The sequence below is a fragment of the Coregonus lavaretus genome (assembly GCF_964263955.1).
Source record: "Coregonus lavaretus genome assembly, chromosome: 27".
NCBI lineage: Eukaryota > Metazoa > Chordata > Actinopteri > Salmoniformes > Salmonidae > Coregonus > Coregonus lavaretus.
The window spans coordinates 6,166,153-6,193,155 of record NC_140014.1 but is presented as its reverse complement, the minus strand read 5'-3'; the positions used below and the strand labels follow the sequence as shown (position 1 = coordinate 6,193,155).

The window sequence follows — 27,003 nt, the reverse complement described above, 5'->3', positions numbered from 1 at the left end:
TGCTCACATCCCAAAATATACACATTTCATCTCACATGACCATTGCGGAAATGACGCATGGTGGGCGCAAAAACCATTTATAACAATGAGATGTCTCCTGAGTGGCGCAGTGGTCTAACGCACTGCATCGCAGTGCTAGCTGTGCCACTAGAGATCCTGGTTCGAATCCAGGCTCTGTCGTAGCCGGCCGTGACCGGGAGACCCATGGGGCGGCGCGCAATTGGCCCAGCGTCGTCCAGGGTAGGGGAGGGAATGGCCGGCAGGGATGTAGCTCAGTTGATAGAGCATGGCGTTTGCAACGCCAGGGTTGTGGGTTCGTTTCCCACAGGGGGTATGAAAAAAAAAAAATAATAATAATAATATAAGAAAAAATATATATATATATAAGAAAATAATGTAAGTCGCTCTGGATAAGAGCGTCTGCTAAATGACGTAAATGTTAATGTACATGTAGTAGTTCCTGAAAATAATATTTATTTACAAAATGACCAAGTAGGTGACCTGGAAGGTAAAACAAATCAAAGTGACATATTCATGTAAGAAATGCAACCTTGATGAAAAACCTATCCCTATAGGGGCACAAGGACTGCATAAAAGCTGAGTAAAACGTACTGTTCTTTGAAGAGAAAGACTGCACTGAGCTACTTGAATGCTTTTGAAAATGAATTTCATTGATCTCATTCTCTTTATTGCCTTACCTGTGATAGTGAATGTTTTCTATCTTGATAGATTTCTCCATCATACAAATACACACATAATCTATTTAGGAATCATATTTCTTAGCCATCTGCTAAACTGGGCTTTTCCCCATTTCCCCTCTGTAATAACAGAAATCAACCACTCAGCTCGGGGAGATACTCTCATCAGCATAAGGTTAATTATATCTAGTGTGATTAGCACTGGGCAATGAAAACATGGCATTTTATTATAAAGTTAAGCCAGGCCATGTGATGGGCCATGGATTTGGGGTGGGGAAATATGCAAATACATATAATTACACTAGAATGAAATAATTGTGCTCACCGCTCAGTGATCACCTTGTCATACTAATTGAATTCATCCACTGGTCATAATATTTTCAGTGAAACGTCACAGTTGGCCTACTGGTCTAATCATTTGCATACTTTCATATTAAATCCAAATACCAGATTTGAATAATCCTGATAGCGCCAGATTTAAACACCTTTGTTTGCCCTACTCTTGAGAGTTGTGCTCAGTCCTCAGTCCTGCCCCCCCCCCCCCCCCCCCCCCCCCCCCCCGGGTGCACGTTTTGGTTTTTGCCCTAGCACTACACAGCTGAATCAAATAATCAAAGCTTGATGATGAGTTGGTTATTTGAATCAGCTGTGTAGTGCAGTGGAGGTTGCTGAGGGGAGGACGGCTCGCAATAATGTCTGGAACGGTGCAAATGGAATGGTATCAAACACATGGAAAACATGTATTTGTTGTATATGATCCCATTCCACTAATTCCGCTCCAGCCATTACCAAGAGCCCGAGTGCCACCAACCTCCTGTGGTGTAGTGCTAAAACCAAAACGTGCACCCAGTGGGGGCCCCAGGACTGAGTTTGGGAAAGCCTGCACTAGGGCACGCAACGAAAAAGAATGTTTTGCAATGGAAAATTGTAGTTTCTTATTGGACCAGGTAGTCCCTCTCAGTTTCAATAGGTGCCTAATGAACACCACCCAGCCGAGGAGGTTAACCAGAGCGCTAAACAGCTTCTCCTCGGAATCCTGCTGCTGAAAGTTTGATGATTTATGACCCCTCCTGCTCCCTGTACTGAACTACAAAGCCTCAGCAGTATAACTCTCATACCAACACTTCCACACATCCAATAGAAAGCAACATTTTTATCACTATCTTCCATTGGCATTCATAGGCATGAAATGCAGCTCAAGGATCCGTGGAAGAGCTGTATTCTCCTGCATGTGTTTCATGACCTCGCTATCTGTATTTACCTTATATATTCACAGTGCTTTAGGCTTATATATATATATATATATATACATATATATATAGTAACACACATATACATACATGCACACGCACACACACACACTACTCATCCTCACCGTGGGGCAAAGCAGGGAGTATTACTTACACTTAATGTTTTTCAGACACATATTTACCCCATGACTTATGCTGTTCTCTGAATGCTTCATTGTTTTTATGGGTCAATGACGCTGTGTGTGTCAGTGGAAGAAAAGGCAGAATGCAAAGATGAAAGGAAAATCATGGCCATGCTGTCTCTGTTACTGTATGTATGAATGTATAATATAACACATCATGCCCTATGTTTGATGAAACAGATGTTCACTTTTCCAGTCTAGGCTATCTGTTTTACTGGACGCTTAGACACTGATGAATAAAACTGTTATTAAGCTGAACAAAAATAAAAACGCGACATGTAAAGTGTTCGTCCTATGTTTCATGAGCTGAAATAAAAGATCCCAGAAATGTTCCATACGCACAAAAAGCTTATTTCTTTCAAATTTTGTGCACAAATTTGTTTACATCACTGTTAGTAAGCATTTCTTCTTTGTCAAGAAAGTCCACCCACCTGACAGGTGTGGCATATCAAGAAGCTGATTAAACAGCATGGTCATTACACAGGTGCACCTTGTGCTGGGGACAATAAAAGGCCACTCTAAAATGTGCAGTTTTGTCACACAACACAATGCCACAGATGTCTCATGTTTTGAGGGAGCGTGCAGTTGGCATGAGTATGCAGGCCATGGAAGAACTGGGACATTTTCTGCTTCCAGGAATTGTGTACAGATCCTTGCGACATGAGGTGATGGCAGCGGATTAATGGCACGACAATTCGGCTCAGGATTTTGTCACGGTATCTGCCATTGATAAAATGCAATTGTGTTTGTTGTCCGTAGCTTATGATTGCCCATACCATAACCCAACCGCCACCATGGGACACTCTGTTCACAACGTTTACATCAGCAAACCGCTCTCCCACACGACACCATACATGCTGTCTGCCATCTGCCCGATACAGTTGAAACCGGGATTCATCCGTGAAGAGTACACTTCTCCAGCATGCCAGTGGCCATCGAAGGTGAGCATTTGCCCACTGAAGTCGGTTACTACGCCGAACTGCAGTCAGGTCAAGACCCTGGTGAGGACAACGAGCATAGATATGAGCTTCCCTGAGACGTTTTATGACAGTTTGTGCAGAAATTCTTCGGTTGTGCAAACCCACAGTTTCCTCAGCTGTCCAGGTGGCTGGTCTCAGATGATCCTGCAGGTGAAGAAGCCAGATGTAGAGGTCCTGGGCTGGTGTGGTTACACCTGGTCTGCGGTTGTGAGGCCGGTTGGACCTACTCCCAAATTCTCTAAAATGATGCTGGAGGCGGCTTATGGTACAGAAATGAACATAAAAGTCTCTGGCAACAGCTCTGGTGGACATTCCTGCAGTCAGCATGACATTTTCATGCTCCCTCAAAACTTGAGACATTTGTGGCATTGTGTTGTGTGACAAAACTGCACATTTTAGAGTGGCCTTTTATTGTCCCCAGCACAAGGTGCACCTGTGTAATGATCATGCTGTTTAATCAGCTTCTTGATATGCCACACCTGTCAGGGTGATGGATTATTTGTGCACAAAATTAGACTGAAATAGGCTTTTTGTGCATATGGAAACTTTCTTGGATTTAATTTCTTCACTAAATATTAATCATACATTGAACTGCATCCATCTATTCTGCCAACAATGCCTTACTGTACGTAATGGAATTTTGAGTCAAATTTTTTAACCTCTTATAAAGTTGATTTTGTAGCATAAACTGGGAACTTGATATTTTTGACTGATATGATGATTGTCTGTTTCTTTTTTATCTGCAAAGTAGTAAAAACTCTTATCAGTTCCACTTTAAATGCTTTGTAGTCTACAACAGAAACGACAGCATAGAACATTAACGGTGAACTCTTATCTCCGAAGAGGAGGAGGAGAATGGGCAGAGGAGGGTGGTGCCACAACAGCCCAAACTGCCTCTGTGAATATCTCTCTGTTCAAGAGAGAAAATGGCTTTTATCCTTCAGTGTAGTCTGCCTTCAACTAAGCAAACAGAGAAAACAAATCACCAGAAGAGTCAGAAAGAGAGTCCAACGCAACTAAAGGGAATCAATGGCCAACCTTAAAATTGATCAGCGGTGATGAGTTATGTTACCCACATATCAATATTTATTATGGTATTCCTTTGACACGTGTACCGTCACAGGGGACTAGAGGGCAAGGAAAAGGGATTTCCTACTGCTGCCAAACAGGGCACTTTCCATATAGATTTCAGGCCATCGATGTGGTGCAGAAGTAAATCACAGAGATTTTGGTGGGAGAGCATACAGGAGTGGGAGAGTGTGACCAATGGGGTTCGAATTTAGGTGTCCTGTGCACCAAAGGATCACATCAGCCCACTATGCCAAAGCCTAGGCATTGGCTTTGGAAGCCCATGCAACTCTTCAGGGGTCTCATTTATAAACGTTGCATACGAATAAAATATACCCCAAAACATGCATGCGGCAGATTTCACCAAAAGTGAGATGTGAGAGCTTCCCGCAAACTTTAGACTATGTGTACGCACAGTTTCTAGTGTCATTGCAGAATAAATTCCTCACCTTTTCTGACTGTGATGGTTTCATACTCATGAAGTAGCCTACAACATCCCATCTCTCATTTAATTGGACCTACTTAACAATAGTAAATAAATAAACTATTCCAAGTATTTTGCTCTATGCGATCCGATCCAGAACGCAGTTTATCTGTAGAACAGACGGTTAACCTTTTATCCATTTACGTTTTGTTAGGCTCATCATCATCGGCGATCACAGTTGAGTATGATTGTCGGCTTTAGAGGCCGATCCGGGAGCCACATATGTGGGTGCAGTGTTGGCAGGGGTGAGTGGTGGTTGTGGTTGGTGGTTGGGACAGGTGGTGGTTGGGACAGGTGTTTTGGGGTATATTTTGTAGGTGGTCCATGTTTCGGCTCCCTATAGCAGTGTGGGGAGGACAACAGCTTTGTAGACCAGGAGTTTCGTTTGGACCTGTAGGTCATGGTCTTTCGAAAACCACTGGCACAACTCTGAGTCAATGCTGACTTTGGAGGAGAGAAAGCTGCCGAGGTAGGGGAAGTGATCCACATTTTCAAGGGTGTTATCGTCAACCTGTATTGTGGGCAGAGTAGGGTGGTGGTTGGTGGTTGGTGAAGGATTTTAGTCTTCTTAAAATTCAAGGCTAGACCCAGGAGCCTGTAGGCATCAAGGATACACTAGATATTCGGTGTGTGCTGCAATGGCATTGTCAAGCTCCATGATGGTGGTGAAGACTTTGCTTTTGGCCTTGAATCTGTTGAGGTTGAACAGCCTGCCATCGGTACATGATTCCCTGTGGCAGGTCTTGGACAATGAGATAGAGGATGGCAGCAATGAAGAAGGAAAACAGGGTGGGCGTGATGATGCAGCCCTGTTTGACCCCTGTCTCCACAGTGAATGGCTCTGCCTCAGAGCCGCTGTTGCTGAGCACTGTGGCAGACATGTCATCATATATATTAGTAATTTAGCAGACGCTCTTATCCAGAGTGACTTACAAGAGCAATTAGGGTTAAGTGCCTTGCTCAAGGGCACATCGTCAGATTTTTCACCTGGTTGGCTCGGTGATTCGAACCAGCGACCTTTTGGTTATTGGCCCAACGCTCTTAACCGCTAGGCTACCTGCCGTAGCAGCCTCAGTATTCTGATGAACTGGTCAGGTTCAGCCGTATTTCGAAAGTATCTGCCAGAAAGAGTGGCGGTCAACTGTGTCGAAGGCTTTTGTTAAGTCTATGAAGGCCATGTACAATGGTTGCTTTTATTCTTGGCATTTCTCTTGTAGTTGGTGTGCTGTAAAGATCATATCTGCAGTACCTCTGGATGGGCGGAAGCCACACTGTGATTCTGGGAGTACTGTACGTCCTCAGAAAGGGGTAGCAGTTAGATGGCAAGGACAAGTGAAAGTACTTTGCCTGTGGTTGACCGGAGGGCGATGCCTCTATAGTTTCCACACTCTGCCTTGTCTCCCTTTTTGAAGGTGGTCACTATCAGAGCATCCCTGAGCTCTGGGGGTAGTTCTTCCTACAGCACGGCATGTATGTGGTGCAGGACCTCTGGTCTGCATTCCTTTACCACTTTAAAAGACTGAAGGACAGCTTTTTATTTTTTAGAGAGTATTTGAGTTTGGTGGAGGAAGGGAGGATGGTTAGTGTGTGATTCTTTTTCTTTGTTTTTTTAGGCAGTTGAGATTTTTCTGTATATATTTAGAAAATGTGTATTATGTATTATGTTTAGAAATGAAATATTGTTTACTTGAGACATTAGAAATTATATTAGGCTATTCAGACGTACAGTAGCCTAAAAAAACGTTAATGGAAAAGGTGAACCATCTGTCCTACCGTTAAACCTTTAAAAATACCCCCCAAAATAAATTAAAAATCCCAACTGCCACAAAAATAAAAATTTAATTAAAAAACACAAGAGCATACACTGATAGAGTAGGATTAGTCAACATTACTCCAGCATGGAGAGGCCAACAAAACGTGAATCTTTGGAAGCCAAAGAACTGTAGAAATCTCAGAGAGCACATTTGAGTACAGATCAGGATTCTTTGACTGTGGGCAGGCTTTGACCGACTCGACCTGGCCCAACCTTTTGTTTGTCTGTTTTTGTTGGTTTGTTGGTAACGTGAGCAGGATTTAAACCCTAATCCCTTTGCATGTGCTTCCATTAATGGCTTTACAGAAACCAAAGAGGAGTCACACTGTTTGTGTGCCAACTACCAATCTCTTGGCGACATTGGTGATGTAGCGGGTAGTGCCAGTACTGCAGGCCCTAGAGGAGAGGGGGTGTAGGGCAGTGATAAGGATGTCTGGTTAAATCTGAAGGGTAAAACTGTGAATTAACACACACATGTTTTAATTCATAATCTATTAATCAGTCATAACAACACTAAGTGAATACGACCAGATCATCCACTGTCCACTGTCAGTATTAAGTCAGTCACCTAGCGATAGGGACAGCAACAAAAATAAAATAATCTTTAATCCATCTTCATTAAAGGCACTCCTGAGGTGTGGTGGATACAATCAATACTGTAGATCCTCTTCTAGAGATGCAGCTCCCTGATAATTGGACTACTAGACTACTAAATGGATATAATTTCCCTTAGTAGCCCATCTGCTCGGGACAAAAGCATGCTTTCCAGTTTGCTGAGTCGCTGACCCAGTCTCCCCTGCCATTAGTCTGGTTGGTTGATCACTAACACATGAAGCGTTCAAGAACAAAATGACATCACTTTTACAGGCAGTGCTACAGCTGGCCAACACACCATTGGGCTATTTCAGAGCCTCCAGACCACACACTCTCCCAATTAAGTTGTGTGTTGGAACAATGAGGTCCTCTCGCTTGATATGAACCAAGCCCCTCAGTCAGTATGACAGTCTTTGTCATTCTAGTGAGAGAACATTGGAAAATCCCTGGCAAGAGAGTCACAACAGCTTGGCATGTTTCATCTTATGGCTTATAAGAGCCAACAGGACATTCTGAAGTAATAACTAACAGTGTAAGGCAGTGATTTGAAGCATTCACTGGCCTTTCGCATGCACAGAAAAGTCATTAATCGCTACAGAATTAGAAAATGTCAACCATGTCAGACTAGGGCATGCCTGTAGGTGCCAATTGGGGGACTTCAGAACATTCAAAACCCAGAGACTTTAGTCAATATTTTTGTGTTTGACAACACAGTGGGAAAAGGGATTCTGGCTTGAACCTTAAACTAATTTGACCCAATACTCTTGTATGTGTGTGAATCCTTTAATTAAACACCCTTGAGATTGACAGCAATTAAGCAGTATGACATGTTGCAGTAACCTTTCTTCTTTCTTTAAATTACAGTATCATTTGTGACACTCTAAAAGGTCAACTCATCCTTGGAGAATGACGCTTTATTTCTTTTGATCCAACCTGACATCCAGCCTACACATGTTTTTCAGGTAACCAAACATGCCTGAGTGAATATCCTTGACATCATTAACATTATCAGCATGACCTACACACCACACAGCAAACTTCAGTACAGTGTCTTGCAAAAGTATTCATCCCCCTTAGCATTTTTCCTATTTTGTTGCATTACACATTTATTTTTATTTGGATTTCATGTAATAGACATACAAAAAATAGTCCAAATTGGTGAAGTGGAAGGAAAAAAATAACTTCTTTCAAAAAATTCAAAAAATTAAATAACGCAAAAGTGGTGCGTGCATATGTATTCACACTCTTTGCTATGAAGGTCCTAAATAAGATCTGGTGCAACCAATTACCTTCAGAAGTCACATAATTAGTTAAATAAAGTCCACCTGTGTGCAATCTAAGTGTCACATGATCTGTCACATGATCTCAGTATATATTCACCTGTTCTGAAAGGCCCCAGAGTCTGCAACATCACTAAGCAAGGGGCACCACCAAGCAAGCAGCACCATGAAGACCAAGGAGCTCTCCAAACAGGTCAGGGACAAAGTTGGGTTATAACAAAATATCAGAAACTTTGAACATCCCACGGAGCACCATTAAATCCATCATTAAAAAATGGAAAGAATATGGCACCACAACAAACCTGCCAAGAGAGGGCCGCCCACCAAAACTCATGAACCAGGCAAGGAGAGCATGAATCAGAGAGGCAACAAAGAGACCAAAGATAACCCCGAAGGAGCTGCAAAGCTCCACAGCGGAGATTGGAGTATCTGTCCATAGGACCACTTTAAGCCGTACACTCCACAGAGCTGGGCTTTACGGAAGAGTAGCCAGAAAAAAGCCATTGCTTAAAGAAAAAAATAAGCAAACATTTTTGGTGTTCTCCAAAAGCCATGTGGGAGACTCGCCAAACATATGGAAGAAAGTACTCTGGTCAGATGAGACTAAAATTGAGCTTTTTGGCCATCAAGGAAAACACTATGTCTGGCGCAAACACCTCTCATCACCCCGAGAACACCATCCCCACAGTGAAGCATGCTGGTGGCAGCATCATGCTGTGGGGATGTTTTTCATCGGCAGGGACTGGGAAACTGGTCAGAATTGAAGGAATGATGGGAAATTCTTGAGGGATACCTGTTTAAGTCTTCCAGAGATTTGAGACTGGGACGGAGGTTCACCTTCCAGCAGGACAATGACCCTAAGCATACTGCTAAAGCAACACTCGAGTGGTTAAGGGGAAACATTTAAATGTCTTGGAATGGCCTAGTCAAAGCCCATACCTCAATCCAATTGAGAATCTGTGATATGACTTAAAGATTGCTGTACACAAGTGGAACCCATCCAACTTGAAGGAGCTGGAGCAGTTTTGCCTTGAAGAATGGGCAGAAATCCCAGTGGCTAGATGTGCCAAGCTTATAGAGACATACCCCAAGAGACTTGGAGTTGTAATTGCTGCAAAAGGTGGCTCTACAAAGTATTGACTTTGGGGGGATGAATAGTTATGGATGCTCAAGTTTTCTGTTTTTTTTTGGTCTTATTTCTTGTTTGTTTCACAAATTTTTTTATTTTGCATCTTCAAAGTGGTAGGAATGTTGTGTAAATCAAATGATACAAACCCCCCAAAAATCAATTTTAATTCCAGGTTGTAAGGCAACAAAATAGGAAAAATGCCAAGGGGGGTGAATACTTTCACAAGCCACTGTCTTAGTTCATGTTCAGGACATGACTCTGTAAATGTCGTTGATTTTCTCATTACCCAACCATAGTAATACAGTTTTATACTGCCAACCTTCTATAACTCACTAATCAACCACATCATTTGACGATTTTTGAGTGTTTTTTTTTTGTTCTCTTTGTTTTGATCCAGGGTACAGATCAAGAATCAGCTTCCCTTATCCAAATCCTAACCTTAATCATTAGTGGGGAAAACGCAAAACTGGCCCAAGACCAGCATCACACCCTACTTCCTTTGGCTCAGCAGAGCTATAAATAAGTGTCAGATAGTGTTTCCTGTATCCGAGCAGACATCAGGCTTTGTTGATAATAAACTCAACAAAAAAAGAAACGTCCTCTCACTGTCTACTGCGTTTATTTTCAGCAAACTTAACATGTGTAAATATTTGTATGAACATAACAAGATTCAACAACTGAGACATAAACTGAACAAGTTCTACAGACATGTGACTAACAGAAATTGAATAATGTGTCCCTGAACAAAGGGGGGGGGGGGGTCAAAATAAAAAATAACAGTCAGTATCTGGTGTGGCCACCAGCTGCATTAAGTACTGCAGTGCATCTCCTCCTCATGGGCTGCACCAGATTTTCCAGTTCTTGCTGTGAGATGTGACCCCACTCTTCCACCAAGGCACCTGCAAGTTCCCGGACATTTCTGGGGGGAATGGCCCTAGCCCTCACCCTCCGATCCAACAGGTCCCAGACGTGCTCAATGGGATTGAGATCCGGGCTCTTCGCTGGCCATGGCAGAACACTGACATTCCTGTCTTGCAGGAAATCACGCACAGAACGAGCAGTATGGCTGGTGGCATTGTCATGCTGGAGTGTCTTGTCAGGATGAGCCTGCAGGAAGGGTACCACATGAGGGAGGAGGATGTCTTCCCTGTAACGCACAGCGTTGAGATTGCCTGCAATGGCAACAAGCTCAGTCCGATGATGCTGTGACACACCGCCCCAGACCATGACAGACCCTCCACCTCCAAATCGATCCCGCTCCAGAGTACAGGCCTCGGTGTAAAACTCATTCCTTCGACGATAAACACGAAACCGACCATCACCCCTGGTGAGACAAAACCGCGACTCGTCAGTGAAGAGCACTTTTTGCCAGTCCTGTCTGGTCCAGCGACGGTGGGTTTGTGCCCATAGGCGACGTTGTTGCCGGTGATGTCTGGTGAGGACCTGCCTTACAACAGGCCTACAAGCCCTCAGTCCAGCCTCTCTCAGCCTATTGCGTACAGTCTGAGCACTGATGGAGGGATTGTGCGTTCCTGGTGTAACTCGGGCTGTTGTTGCCATCCTGTACCTGTCCCGCAGGTGTGATGTTCAGATGTACCGATCCTGTGCAGGTGTTGTTACACATAGTCTGCCACTGTGAGGACGATCAGCTGTCCGTCCTGTCTGCCTTTAGCGCTGTCTTAGGCGTCTCACAGTACGGACAATTTATTGTCCTGGCCACATCTGCAGTCCTCATGCCTCCTTGCAGCATGCCTAAGGCACGTTCACGCAGATGAGCAGGGACCCTGGGCATCTTGGTTTTGGTGTTTTTCAGAGTCAGTAGAAAGGCTTCTTTAGTGTCCTAAGTTTTCATAACTGTGACCTTAATTGCCTACCGTCTGTAAGCTGCTAGTGTCTTAACGACCGTTCCACAGGTGCATGTTCATTAATTGTTTATGGTTCATTGAACAAGCATGGGAAACAGTGTTTAAACCCTTTACAATGAAGATCTGTGAAGTTATTTGGATTTTTACGAATCATCTTTGAAAGACAGAGTTCTGAAAAAGGGACGTTTCTTTTTTTTTGCTGAGTTTAGATTGATTGGTTGTGACAAAGTGATGTGTCATGCTGGACCTTCACTCACTCCACTAATAACCTGCAACCCCAACTCCGCTTCCACCCTCCAGCCTTTAAAACCCTTTCCTGCAGTCAAATGACCAAATTGCCCTCTAGTGGCGTCATGGGTGGAATGTTATTAATTATTTATTTTTTTTACACAGAAAATCCGATGTTTCTATTTCAAGCGGTTTTATTGTAGTTCAGTCTTCTGTGATGTATATAAAATGTAATATTGTGATGCAAACTCAAAATTGAATACATTTCAACTGTATATCTGACATGGTACAGGTGTCTTCTTTTTTTTAAGCCTATAACCATGTGTGTGAGGTATATACTTTTGTTTCAAAGTAGATTTGTTTAAGACTACCAAGAAACACTGTGTGACCCTGATTTAGCACACTGTCGTAAAAGGTTAAATCTCACTTGAACTGTCCAGTAGATACTCATGACAATCAGCACACCAGGGAGAGGACTGTGTGGCTCAGTCAGCAGAGCACGGTGTTTGCAACACCAATGGTTGTGGGTTTGATTCCCTCTGGGGCCACCCATATATGACTGTAAGTTGCTTTGGATAAAAGCATTTGCTAAATGGCATATTTTTATTAGGCACAATGCTTCATAAGAACACAACAGCCACAGAACAAACTGAAATCAGTGGCATGACCAGAGAACTGTTTAAATCCCTTATCCTTTCCTTCACCAATTTGTTTAAATTTTTTCCTGTCGGTTGATATTTTTGCAGAGACCTTCAACCGGGATTCTTGGCAGAAACATTTCCTCAGCAGGTTTTGAAAGACAAAATCTCTGCATCTCTGCATGGTTCAACTCTACATTCCAATATTGTTCCCTGCTATGTCTGAATTAGGGTCATGTAGCTTATAGCCTACGATCCCATCTATGTCTGCCACATAAGACTGCATCTTCTCGGCACACAGGATAAACTTTCACTTTCATCAAGTCCAGCTTGAGCTCTAAAATAGCCTCATGTCTACATGCAACAGCCCTAGCAGGGACTAATTCTTTGGTGTTAAGTTTAACCAGGCAGTGGTGACATGTCATGTCAAGCACACAGGCATAATGATAACCAGGGATGAGGATGAGTTTACCGTTACAGAACTGCAGCAGCGAAGATGTGTCATAGAGGCTGCTGTAGCTGGAAAACCCGTCCTCCATTCTGGACTTCCACCGCGCTCCTCTGCTCACTCCTCTCTTGTTCCCTCTCTCCTCCCTCGAATCCCCGTTACTTTCGCTTGCTTGCCACCACCGAGGATCTTCCTCCATTCAACATCCAGTTTTCTCGGGTCAGGCTGCCAGTGTCAGTTACCACGGCAACCCATTCACTCCGATAACATCATGGGAACTCAGACTCTCTTCTTTGAATGGTCCTGAGGAGTAAACTAAAAAAAAAAGATGGGGGACCCTCCAGGAGTAGATGAAAACAAAATCTTTCTTCCTCCACTTCTCCTTTTCATTCCTGCTTTCCTTTACTCGCTCTTCTCTCCTTCCCTCAGTCTCTTCGGTGGCAACTGTGTGGTGTTAAACCGTGTGCTGATCTCCAGAAGAAAAACAGCTTTGAAAGGCTGAAGCTGTAAGTGGAGGGCTGGCAGCAGCGACTGTGTGTGTGTGAGTGTGAGTGTGAGTGAGAGTGAGCGAGAGAGCGAGAGAGCGAGAGAGAGAGAGAGAGAGAGAGAGAGAGAGAGAGAGAGAGAGAGAGAGAGAGCGTGTGCGTGCGTGCGTGTGAGTGTTTGGATAATGCCTTGGACAGCCTTCCCCGGCCCCGGCCTTTCACTGACTGTGGACGAGTACAGAGGGGGTTGGGCCTCTTTCAAAAGACAGATCATCCCCTTTGCCTAGAGAGGACAGAGAGCAAGAGAGAGATAAAGAGAGAGAGAGAGAGAGACAGGACAAAAAACAGAGGCAGACAGGCTCTGATCACCAGGAAGAGAATAAGGGGAATAGAAGGAAACAAGGAAGAAAAAGAGATTGCAGTTTGTAGAAGGAATTAAATGAGAAGAATGGGATTATATATTGATATAGTCACTATATTATTGTTCAGCTCTTCTGGCCTGCTGCCAGAAATCTTTTCGTGACAATAATAATCCCAAAGAGCCACTGATATGAGAGAAACCGAACTGATATTAATAAATATATATATAGAATAAAACTCTTTCTCAGTCTCAAAGAGAAGAGAGGAATCCAAGAGAAGAGAGGAATCAATCAATTCAGGAGAAAAATAACAGAGATAGAGGGAACACAGAGAAGAGGTTAGAGGGATGCTGAGGCTAGCAAAGAAAAGGGGTTTCTATTGCAGAACAGTAAGCCATCATCCTATACAACTTCAGCTGTACATACCTTTTTCCTACTTATATATTGTCCATACTGTCTATACAAACCACGTATATTTATATCTGGACTCTGACATTGCTCGTTCTGACATTGCTCGTTCTGATATTGCTCGTTCTGATATTTCTTAATCTCTTGTTTCTTCTTTTTCTTCTTGGGATTATTTGTGTATTATTATTGTACTGTTAGATATTTACTGCACTGCTAGAGCTAGACTCAAAAGCAGTTTCCTGCACCTGCCTTAACATCTGTGTACACAGCAAATAAACTTTGATTTGATTTGACCCAGTCTACCAGTCAACACTTCAACGGGTTCATATAGAAATATATGATGTAGAACAAACATGCCTCTCTGGCAAGCAGAACAAGGAATCATGTTAACTCTATTCGTGACATTTCTCTCTGCAACATTTGGCCCTGAAGTCAGACTGGGGCAGAGAGGGATTTGGACCACAAAGTCACAAAACAATGTGACATCACATCTTCTATCATCCCAAGAAGCTAAACAAGAAGTCGGTTGAACACAATCAGTGTTGAAGCTAAACATCATTATTCTCAGCTTTATCTGTCTTAAAGCAGACAGTGTAATCATCAAAGAAGACGAAGAGGGAGGGAGGGAGGGAGGGAGGGAGGGAGGGAGGGAGGGAGGGAGGGAGGGAGGGAGGGAGGGAGGGAGGGAGGGAGGGAGGGAGAAAAACTGCCTCTTCATTTTGACTGCGGGTCTTCTGACTGGAGCTGTCATGGTGGAAGACCTCTTTCAAGTATTCATGTATACATATTTCTCCATCAGGAAAAGTGAGAGCCATCAGCCTGAGGGAACTGTAAAGGGACAGAGGATTGAGGTGGTGTCACATTTGAAATACTTAGGAATAATTATTGACTCTAACCTTTCCTTGAAAAAACAAATTAAAAAAGTATACGGAACAGCAAAACGCAACCTGGTCAATTTCAAATAGATCAGAAACCAAATGTCAACAGATGCTGCTAAACTGTACATGCACTCAATGATTCTGTCCCATCTCTCGTACTGTGTCACAACCTGGTCACATGCTAGTATCACAGCAATGAAACCACTCCAAAAGCTTTATAAACAAACTCTGAAAGTATTTGGACAAAAAAAAAAACACCTATCACCACTGCAATATCATTAAGAAACACAACCTACTGAGCTTTGATAGCTTCTTATGCCTTGCCGACACGTCTCTGCTGTTTAAGATCACTCATGACCTTGCCCCACCACCTCTTGAACAGTTTGTTACATATTGCAAGGACAATACCAGGACAACAAGAGCTTCAACCAAAGGGGACTGCTCAACTCAGTTTAGGTCCACTAAATTTGGCCAGACATCTTTTTCAGTCAGAGCGTCTGGATTATGGAACACCCTGCCAACCAGTGTGAGAGAGTGGAGCACCTTTGCTAGCTTCAAGGCAAACCTGAAAAAGTAGCTAAAGGCAAACCAGTCATGAGAACATTAAGACATTCCGACTCTTAAGATGGCAGATACTGTAGGACCAAGGGACATTTAAACACTGATGTAATATCATTATATTGTTGTATATTTTGATTTTTTTCTTTCTATCTATCTATCTATCTATCTATCTATCTATCTATCTATCTATCTATCTATCTATCTATCTATCTATCTATCTATCTATCTATCTATCTATCTATCTATCTATCTATCTATCTATCTATCTATCTATCTATCTATCTATCTATCTATCTATCTATCTATCTATCTATCTATCTATACACACATACATATATATATATTTGAATAGTGTGTTATATCGTAGGATTTTATTGATGTATTACTGTTGATTGTTTCCTGCCCAGGGACTACAGATGAAAATTAGCTATCTAGCTAAATCTGGTGAAATGGCATGTTGTACATGGTCCCTGACAAATAAATGTAGAAAATAAACAATTACAAAAAAAAATTGTGATGTCACATCTTCCCGCTCTATCATCCCAAGAAGCTAAACAAGAGGGCGGTTGAACACGATCAGTGTGGAAGCTAAACATCATTATTCTCAGCGTTATCTGTCTGAAAGCAGACAGTGTAATCATCAAAGAAGACGAAGAGGGAGGGAGGGAGGGAGGGAGGGAGGGAGGGAGGGAGGGAGGGAGGCAAAGAGAGAAACTGCCTCTTCATTTTGACTGTGGGTCTTCTGACTGGAGCTGTCATGGTGGAAAACCTCTTTCAAGTATTCATGCGCCTGGCGCGGGATGGAAAGAAAGACATATGCATAAAGATGGTGGTCTATATTTATTTTCAAACACTCCTCGCACTGTTCTGCCTCATGAAAGGAAACAAGGCCAAAAACACAACAAAGAACGCTCTAATGATTGTTGCAAGAAGGGACAGAGCTCAGATCTGCTTAAACCTACACTGCTTTGTCTCAGAGCATGGCGGTGATGTGTTAGGGGCTTTCCTACTGATTCCTACAGAACAGCTGAGGTAGGGTAATCCCAGGTGGGTACTGGTTGTGGAGCGTTCTCCTCTATTTCCCCTCAGGGGATTGTACTGCACTCTGTGCTGTTCCACCTAGCTAGCCTATTACACAACAGCATGAAGGCCCCCTAAGACTCCTATTTTCTGGTGACCTACAGGAGCAGACAAGGCTCTCCTTTGTAGTGCTTCTATATCAGAGACGGCAAAAACATTACTGGAATATCGCTGTCTGTATCACAATGTTGCAATTCTGCTTTCACTTGTCCATGTATTCCCTTCTGCATCATACTAAATATGAATGATGGGGACGCCCTTTTAAAAGGTGTTTATCTGTCTGTTCAAATTCATATTGATCTGTTTTTCTCCAGGCATAGTGGTATGTAATACAAATTTGCAAACACCCCAAAAAATTATAATACCAATGTTGTGATTGATCTATGTAAGGGCTAGTTATGTATAAAACACAATGGTATTCCTTTCCTTTAGATGCCCACAGTTGAAAAACACGAGGTTATCATCTAAGAAAAGCCTCACTGTGGCTAAATTAGAATACACTCAGATTGGAGTCTGTATGAGGGCAGATTGGAGCTCTAGATTAGGGCTGGAGAGCGTGCGGCAATACGGGGGTTGGTGAGGGGCGTGAGGCAGGGGTCTACCGCGGGTGGCAGCTGGAGGAGGGCTCTACTCCCACCCCCCTCACCCCGTCCCCGTCCCCCTCCCACTAATCTCATTGTTCTCCACCGCCCCTGGCTGCGGTCCAGCACACACTCACAGTCAGACACATACTCAGGTCTCAGGGGGTAGGTGCTGGTAGACAGCCCACTACACACAACAACCCACAAGCAGTGACTGGAGGAACGCTTCAGAGGGAACCTAACCTGAAGGGTGCTTCCATCCATCCATGCTGCTCTATGGAAGATATCCCAATCATTCAAATATAATTACTAGAACATTCAACGTTGACTTGAATGGGAATGTCTGTTCTAGTCATTCTATTTCTGTGATACCACTGCTGTCTCCAGATGTGCATTCCATTGCCCCGCTGGAAACAGAACCACATCTTAAACCACACAGCAGCTTTGGGGCAGTATTATAGACGGCCTGCCAGTCTGCCAGTGGGCCAGGATTAAAGCTACAATCAAAAGAGTTATGGCTATCCTAGATGATTAATCCCTCTCTCTAAAATGTACCTACCATCTGCCTAGGGGCTGATGACACCAATGTGACACACAAATAGGTCCCCCAAGCCTTAGTCAAACATTGGGGTAAACCCCAATTTGTCTGTTTTGGAGAGATCTGAGGGCACTCAATCTGTGTTCCAAATGAGTTGGAGAAAAAAGACAGTTGATTGCAGCCAAAATGGTCTGTCTTTGTGTGATGTGTTTTTCCCCAAGTGTTAGGGTGTTATTGGGGTGTGTCACACCAATTCCTCCTTCTCGCCTTAGTCAAACAGTGTGCTGTTTGCAGATCTGAGGGCACAAATGTGTTAGAGAAAGGCAGTCAAAATGATCTTAGTCAGTCTGATGGGTTTTCCTAGAAGTGCTTATTCATGAGTGATAAGAGAGGGCCAAGGTTCATAAAGGGGTAATCAGTGGTCTGGGCAGCACACCAGCACACTGTCTGAGCCTCAGAATAGAGCTCTGTTCTAACACTGGCTCATGTGAGAGTCGGATAGTGTGAAAATAATAAGGTTGGTGACAGCATAGAAATACATTTCATTTCTATGGGTGACAGCAGGTCGTCACCTCTGTTCTTCATAATGTTCTGATCTGTGGATGGGAGAGTGGAAATAGCAGTGGAGAGAAGTGTGTGTGTGTGTGCGGTTGTGTGTGCGGTTGTGTGTGTGGTTGTGTGGTTGTGTGTGTGCGCACGTGCACACCTGCGTGCGTGCATGTGTATATTGGAGGAAATAACCTTCGTTCTGCGCCACAATATGCATACTGCGTACTACACAATACAGGCCAGGTATTATCACAAGACACTATTACAAGACACTGAATACAGAACACTCTACTTATACCAATGATGGATAGAAGAATGAACTACATAAAGGAATATAAAAAAAACATAGAATTAACCCAACACTTTCAATGTACTTCACTATTATGACTGAAACATTTATAATAAGAATCAAATGGTCCAGAACAGACTTGAAAGACAGTGCATTGCTTTGTTTTCAATGCCTATGGAATCCAGTGGAGAAGCATAATGGTACATTCTCCAACGAAGAATGGAAGGGCAAACCCTGTTTGCAGTAAGTCTCACCACCTAGCGTCTGCAACAAAATAAATACAATAATCATCACTCAGAATAAATGTCACTGCGGAATATCGGCAGGCAAAATATCTTGCCCTACATAAACACAGAAGTCACAGTATGTGATGATGGACTGTTAATGCTCAGTTGCACAGTCACTCTCATGTTTTGGATTCATCCACCCACAAGCTAAATTGCAACTACCTACTACAACAAAATGAATATGTCGGTTGTAATTTGGTTGTAATCTGAAAAGGCTTTATTCCATAGATAGAACCTCCCCATCAGATATATATAGATTCTGAGATTTGAGATTAATATTGTGTAAGGCTGATGGATTTAAAGACAAAAGCTGCACTAAAGCTGCCTTCCTCATCTATAATAGGAGTGGCACGTGACTGGTGGAACTATCACACAACATGGCCAGCCAGAATCATAACATGACCAGCTACACTGTCAAAAAAAAAATAGAAAAATATGTGGATTCAACGTAAAATTGTAAGGCAACCAGCTGCAATAGGATTTTGAGTTTGCTCACTATCATTTTTGTTGGGCAAACTCACAATCCTATTGCATCTGGTTGCCTTACAATTGTACATTGAATCAAATCAACATATTATTTTTTTACAGTGTAATATCACAATATGACCATCCAATATCATTCCTGTCACAATATATGACCAGCCATTATCATAGCATGACCTGCCAATATCACATGACCTGCCATTATCACAACATGACTTGCCAATATCACATGACCAGCCAATATCACAACATGACTTGCCATTATCACAACATGACCAGCCAATATCACAACATGACCAGCCAGTATCGTAACATGACCAGCCAGTATCACAACATGACCAGCCAGTATCATAACATGACCAGCCAGTATCATAACATGACCAGCCAGTATCACAACATGACCAGCCAGTATCACAACATAACCAGCCAGTATCATAACATGACCAGCCAGTATCATAACATGACCAGCCAGTATCATAACATGACCAGCCAATATCATAACATGACCAGCCAGTATCATAACATGACCAGCCAGTATCACAACATGACCAGCCAGTATCATAACATGACCAGCCAGTATCATAACATGACCAGCCAATATTACAATATGACAACCAGTAGTATAACCGTCACACTACATGACCAGCCAGTACCATAACATGACCAGCCAGTATCATAACATGACCAGCCAGTATCATAACATGACCAGCCAGTATCATAACATGACCAGCCAGTATCATAACATGACCAGCCAGTATCACAACATGACCAGCCAGTATCATAACATGACCAGCCAGTATCATAACATGACCAGCCAGTATCATAACATGACCAGCCAATATCATAATATGACCAGCCAGTATCATAATATGACCAGCCAGTATCATAACATGACCAGCTAGTATCATAATATGACCAGCCAGTATCATAACATGACCAGTCAGTATCATAATATGACCAGCCAGTATCATAACATGACCAGCCAGTATCATAATATGACCAGCCAGTATCATAACATGACCAGCCAGTATCATAATATGACCAGCCAGTATCATAACATGACCAGCCAGTATCATAACATGACCAGCCAGTATCATAACATGACCAGCCAGTATTATAATATGACCAGCCAGTATCATAACATGACCAGCCAATATTACAATATGACAACCAGTAGCATAACCATCACACTACATGACCAGCCAGTACCATAACATGACCAGCCAGTATCATAACATGACCAGCCAGTATCATAACATGACCAGCCAGTATCATAACATGACCAGCCAATATTACAATATGACAACCAGTAGCATAACCGTCACACTACATGACCAGCCAGTACCATAACATGACCAGCTAGTACCATAACATGATCAGCAAAACAAACAGAGGGACTGGGAACAGAGGAAATCGATAAGAACATTTTATTCTTATTGATTTCATTCTCTCAGTTCTATTCTAATGTCACAGCTTCAGCACAGCAGCACTGTCACTGTACTGTGTACACAGATAGCGCCAGATCATAGAAGCTAACGTTCTTATGATTTATCAATCTGGGTCACAGCCCTTGTTCTGGCTTAGTCTTTTGTCACAGTCTATAATTTCATTATGTGCATATTCAAAATGACTATCATTTACTATCTTACTACTATCTCACTTACTATCATGATGTCTGTCCCTGATTCGGGTGGTTATTACCAACACCAACAAAATGGCTACTGCTGCAAACAGTTCGACTACGTAATAAAACATTGTTCTCTCTAATTGAAGGTTAAGTAAATCTGTTTTTGGGGAGCCATTGTTCTCGTCGCGGAGGCTTCAAACAGAGCGTCCCGTCTCCTGCTGGTTCTCTCTCTCTCTCTCTCTCTCTCTCTCTCTCTCTCTCTCTCTCTCTCTCTCTCTCTCTCTCTCTCTCTCTCTCTCTCTCTCTCTCTCTCTCTCTCTCTCTCTCTCTCTCTCTCTCTCTCTCTCTCTCTCTCTCTCTCTCACTGAGCTCTTTGTCACAACAGTCCTCGGCTGCATCTCAATAGCTTATATTCCTCCTCTCCTTTCTTTAATCTCCAATGATGGGATAGAAATTAAACAGGAGGATGCCAATTCCTCGTAGTAATACAAAAGGTTAATTGTAGGAATCCACCATATAGCTTTAATCTGCTTTGGATTTGTTAAGAAGCGGAGATGAAGGAGAAGGGATGAGGAGACGAGGACAGGAAATTGCTATTAAGACTATTGAGATGCAGCCGAGGAGCGTCCCCACTCTGGAGCCACAGGCAGATGGAGAAGGAGGCACCTGTGATGGAAATAGACAGTAATCCTGAAGAGGCTGTGGAAGGTAGGCCTATTACCTGCTCTACCTCTAGCTCCAGTAATAATGAAATGCAGCCATCTTGTAATACTTAAAGGGGCAGCTGCTACATCCATTTTTGGACATAAACATTTGAGAGTGGTCCTCGAGCACCATCCCTCAGCTATTTAGCAAAACAGTGGCGGGGTCCCCGCGCTGTTATTGTTCGAACTGCAGATTGACCTTTTAATGTATACATTAGGCGTCATACTGTAAACTGTAGATGGAGTTACTTAAAGTAAGATTCAGTAAATCACCAATCAAAGCAAGATCTGGGTGCGAAACACAGTTATTAGGCTATTCTGAAAGTCAACTTTGAGAAAAATTGTCAAAAAATGGTCAAATTGAAATTGAGTTAGGTCTTTGAAGAAAACATTAATACTTGATCTGGCTCTCTGAAGCATCTTCTAGCTGTGAAGATTAGATTGTTATAGTGTGAGTCTGTCAGGCTGGCACGAACCCACCACAGGAACCAACAGAGCCTCATTAGCCCAGCCTGGCGTCCCAAAAGACAGGCAGCCCAATTCTGACCTTTTTTCCCCCCACTAATTGGTTTTTTGACCAATCACATCAGATCTTTTCACATCAAGTCTTTTTCATAGCTGTTAGTCAAAAGACCAACTAGTGAATTGGGCTGCCTGTGTAAACGCAGCCTTAGTAGTGTACTTCTTTTGATCAGTAGTACATTTTATAGGGAATAGGGTGCCATTTGGTATGTAGTCAAAGACATAGCATGCCACACTGTCATGCGTCTGGCTCTGACTGTGTATGTGCTAATGGTGTTGATGATCTCTCCAAATCACAAGTGTTAATTAGCATGAAGTTCAAAGCATTAAATGCTGTTGTGATTTGGCTGTAATCACAGTACTGAGAAGTCATATTCAATTCAATTAAACTGAATAAACTGTATTATTCTCTCAGGGGCAATTATAGCAACTGCTGTATCTCCCTTTGAGTGCCAACTTCATAGATACAATGCACAATTATTTTGACTGGGTAACTTCAATGTGTGTCTGCTGTTCACAACATCTCATCGTCCTGACCTTCATAGCTAAGTCCTACTTCCACAGTACCGTCTAGGCTGGGCTTTCGTGGATCAGTGGAGTACGTCTAGTCAGCCAATAATGTCATAGAGTTCTCTCCGCCCCTGTGCTCAACATGCGCACAAATGAACTCACACACACACACACGTGCGAGTGCATACACACACACACCTTACCCATCACTGGCTGACCTCACTCTCCCCATTTAGACCAACTGAGCTGGATGATGATGTCATTGAGGTGTGGATTAGAGGCCATATACTAAGCCAGGCTAGCAGCAGTGAGGCTGGGTACCCACAATGCATAGCTCCAGTGTGCATACAACTGAGGGTCAAAGGACAGTTGGGAAACTATAGTTTGGATAGCAACGACCATACATATTTTGGAGTATGGAGCACAAGATTAATTGAAAAATAATAGGGTACAGCATCACATAGTCCTGGGTATATTCTGAAGAACTCTAAAGATTGAATCGCTAGGGTGTAAAATCATGTTTTGGTCATGGCTGTGTTAATTTCACAGAATTTGACAAGGAAATGAGCTGGTAATTACTTCAGTCATGAATCATGAACACAGTGCACTCTTAGAAAAAATGGTTCCAAAAGGGTTCTTCGGCTGTCCCCATAGGAGAACCCTTTTTGGTTCCAGGTAGAACCCTCTGCGTAAAGGGTTCTACATGGAAGTCAAAAGGGTTCTTCTACCTGGAACCAAAAATTGTTATTCAAAGGGTTCTCCTATGGGGACAGCCAAAGAACCCTTTTAGGTTCTAGATAGCACATTTTTTTTCTAAGAGTGTGGGGGTTGAATTATGATGAGAGAGATGTCTGACTTCAACCTCACAACAACTATCATGTGACATGCATTTCATTTTCACCTTATGACTTAAAACTCACTACAGTGTGTGTATATGTCCTACAGTCCAGTGGACACTATAATTCATGACTGTGTAGAATGGAATCCAATGGGCCCATACCGTTTGTATTTTCTGATGCATGCAATGCTTCATGTTCTGTGAAGCGACTACGACATTAATCATATCTGACTTGGCCGCTCTGAATTCATGTTCGTCCCCTCCCCCACTTCCTGTACAGATAGGAACACACAGAGATAGCAGGACACACACACATGCAGTACACGAGGGTGTAACAGGGTGAAACTGAATACGTTGTTGAACGCACCCTCTGTCAGCGCCAGGTGTCTGTAATTGTCAATTAGGGGCATGGCTGCCATGCCCATGTATACAAGCTGTGCTGTTTGCGCTCATTAAGGGGTTCCTCTTACTGTGTACAGGCTGGCGTGCCTTGGGCGGATGGCTGTGGCCTAGACCAAATTGATGATGAGAATGGATTGTGAGTATGTTTGTGGCAAATGTGCCCATAGCCACTGGTTCCCCTTCTCCCATGGTGCGACTCCCTAGGTATGTTGTTGAATTCTGATTGAACATCCTATTTATTGAAACTACCTGATACATTGAGATTTAATACTTGTTTGTGATGACGTTCATCTATGATAACGAGCTGTAAAAAAAATCTGTTGACAGGAAGAGTATCAAACGCAAAGCCATGGAAGTTTCTGTCTGAGAACAATCTCCTACTGAGTTGCTTCAGAATTGTGAATAAAGCCTATATTTTTGTATGAAATGACTGGTTATTCCCATGCTCCACTCCCTGATAGAAATAAACTGTTGTGTTTACTCCTGAGGTCCTCACCTTGCATATTAAAAAAAGGTGGGATAGTATTGGCTACAGGAAAGGTTATTTATGGTGCATTCCCCCACGTTACAAGGGCATGCGTGCACCACACACTTCCAAGTCTGATAATGCATACTGTTACTGTATAACTAAGATATTTATTCTGCATCCGATACAGGCTTTGAATCCATCACTTGGCAAGCAATTTAAGTATTCTCCGCTATAATTAAAATCAACGACACAATACAGGCAAGAATAAACACGGCATGGGAAACCATGCACCTTAGCATCCACAGCTGTATAGATTCATGTACCTTGATTAAATATTACTGTCAGATTGATTTGAGGATCTCTCGTTAATACCCAAACTAAAAGCAAAATTCTGCCAAAGATTTGGGATTCCTCAATAGTCAAATGTGTGTAAGGTGAACCTAGGCTACAATTGACGTCATACCACTAGGGGTACTTGTTCACGTCTTCAAGCCATATACAGTGGGGAAAAATAGTATTTAGTCAGCCACCAATTGTGCAAGTTCTCCCACTTAAAAAGATGAGAGAGGCCTGTAATTTTCATCATAGGTACACGTCAACTATGACAGACAAAATGAGGAAAAAAAATCCAGAAAATCACATTGTAGGATTTTTTATGAATTTATTTGCAAATTATGGTGGAAAATAAGTATTTGGTCAATAACAAAAGTTTCTCAATACTTTTATATACCCTTTGTTGGCAATGACACAGGTCAAACGTTTTCTGTAAGTCTTCACAAGGTTTTCACACACTGTTGCTGGTATTTTGGCCCATTCCTCCATGCAGATCTCCTCTAGAGCAGTGATGTTTTGGGGCTGTCGCTGGGCAACACAGACTTTCAACTCCCTCCAAAGACTTTCTATGGGGTTGAGATCTGGAGACTGGCTAGGCCACTCCAGGACCTTGAAATGCTTCTTACGAAGCCACTCCTTCGTTGCCCGGGCGGTATGTTTGGGATCATTGTCATGCTGAAAGACCCAGCCACGTTTCATCTTCAATGCCCTTGCTGATGGAAGGAGGTTTTCACTCAAAATCTCACGATACATGGCCCCATTCATTCTTTCCTTTACACGGATCAGTCGTCCTGGTCCCTTTGCAGAAAAACAGCCCCAAAGCATGATGTTTCCACCCCCATGCTTCACAGTAGGTATGGTGTTCTTTGGATGCAACTCAGCATTCTTTGTCCTCCAAACACGACGAGTTGAGTTTTTACCAAAAAGTTCTATTTTGGTTTCATCTGACCATATGACATTCTCCCAATCCTCTTCTGGATCATCCAAATGCACTCTAGCAAACTTCAGACGGGCCTGGACATGTACTGGCTTAAGCAGGGGGACACGTCTGGCACTGCAGGATTTGAGTCCCTGGTGGCGTAGTGTGTTACTGATGGTAGGCTTTGTTACTTTGGTCCCAGCTCTCTGCAGATCATTCACTAGGTCCCCCCGTGTGGTTCTGGGATTTATGCTCACCGTTTTTGTGATCATTTTGACCCAACGGGGTGAGATCTTGCGTGGAGCCCCAGATCGAGGGAGATTATCATTGGTCTTGTATGTCTTCCATTTCCTAATAATTGCTCCCACAGTTTATTTCTTCAAACCAAGCTGCTTACCTATTGCAGATTCAGTCTTCCCAGCCTGGTGCAGGTCTACAATTTTGTTTCTGGTGTCCTTTGACAGCTCTTTGGTCTTGGCCATAGTGGAGTTTGGAGTGTGACTGTTTGAGGTTGTGGACAGGTGTCTTTTATACTGATAACAAGTTCAAACAGGTGCCATTAATGCAGGTAACGAGTGGAGGACAGAGGAGCCTCTTAAAGAAGAAGTTACAGGTCTGTGAGAGCCAGAAATCTTGCTTGTTTGTAGGTGACCAAATACTTATTTTCCACCATAATTTGCAAATAAATTCATAAAAAATCCTATAATGTGATTTTCTGGATTTTATTTTCTCAATTTGTCTGTCATAGTTGACGTGTACCTATGATGAAAATTACAGGCCTCTCTCATCTTTTTAAGTGGGAGAACTTGCACAATTGGTGGCTGACTAAATACTTTATTTCCCCACTTTAGAGGGATGCCTGGCTGAAGTCAGTGGCCCAGAACCTATGCCAATCCCCATGTAATGTATGCAGCTTGGCGTTAAAGTTGATGGCTATTTATCACCCATGCAGAACTGTTTCATCACAGGTATAATTCATCTGCTTCACATTTTTCCCTCACCTCTATCTTGCACCTCTTCAACCTTCTCATCCTTTGTTTCTTGCCCTGGGATGACTGTGGTATGGGCTTGCCCTGCAAACAATTGAGAGTAAATTTAATGTATTGCATCAAATAGAGAATAATGTACCTTGGACATGGCCTAAATGTAGCTATGGTGTGCTGTGGATTCTCTCACTCAATATAGCGGACATGATTATAGCCTACAATGGTTGTCATGTTTTGGTGAGTAGGCCTACTCTTACCAAAACACACAAGAATTGTGTCACAGGCTATAAGATATGTGTGCCTATGAAAGGCATCTTGAAGGCACACCTCAAAACAATCTGTCCATATTGCAGTTCTGGAAAGCCTTAACATTTTCATTACAGTGTATTTGCGATCTTTTTATGCTTTTCCAGTCATAGGTACTTGCCTTCGATCCATAAAATGTTGAAATAGTCTTTGTTCTTATGGATTGTTGTCACCACAAACTACAAGCATTTCCACTTCCTTCCATCCTTTGCTCATACCAGAGAGGATGAGG

The 27,003-nt window shown here is 42.8% G+C and overlaps 1 protein-coding gene across 3 annotated transcripts in view; it reads right to left on the bottom strand.

The window, feature by feature from the left end:
• LOC311103119 (echinoderm microtubule-associated protein-like 1) overlaps positions 1-12,748 on the bottom strand; it is a gene marked incomplete at both ends in the record, with an annotated part of 87,084 nt that extends 74,336 nt beyond the window's left edge. For all 3 annotated transcript variants that reach the window (XM_084144657.1, XM_084144658.1, XM_084144659.1), the window contains one exon: positions 12,682-12,748. In XM_084144657.1, coding sequence (XP_084000783.1) covers positions 12,682-12,748 — 67 coding nt within the window. The remainder of the gene's footprint in view (positions 1-12,681) is intronic.
• Between the last annotated feature and the right edge of the window lie 14,255 nt (positions 12,749-27,003).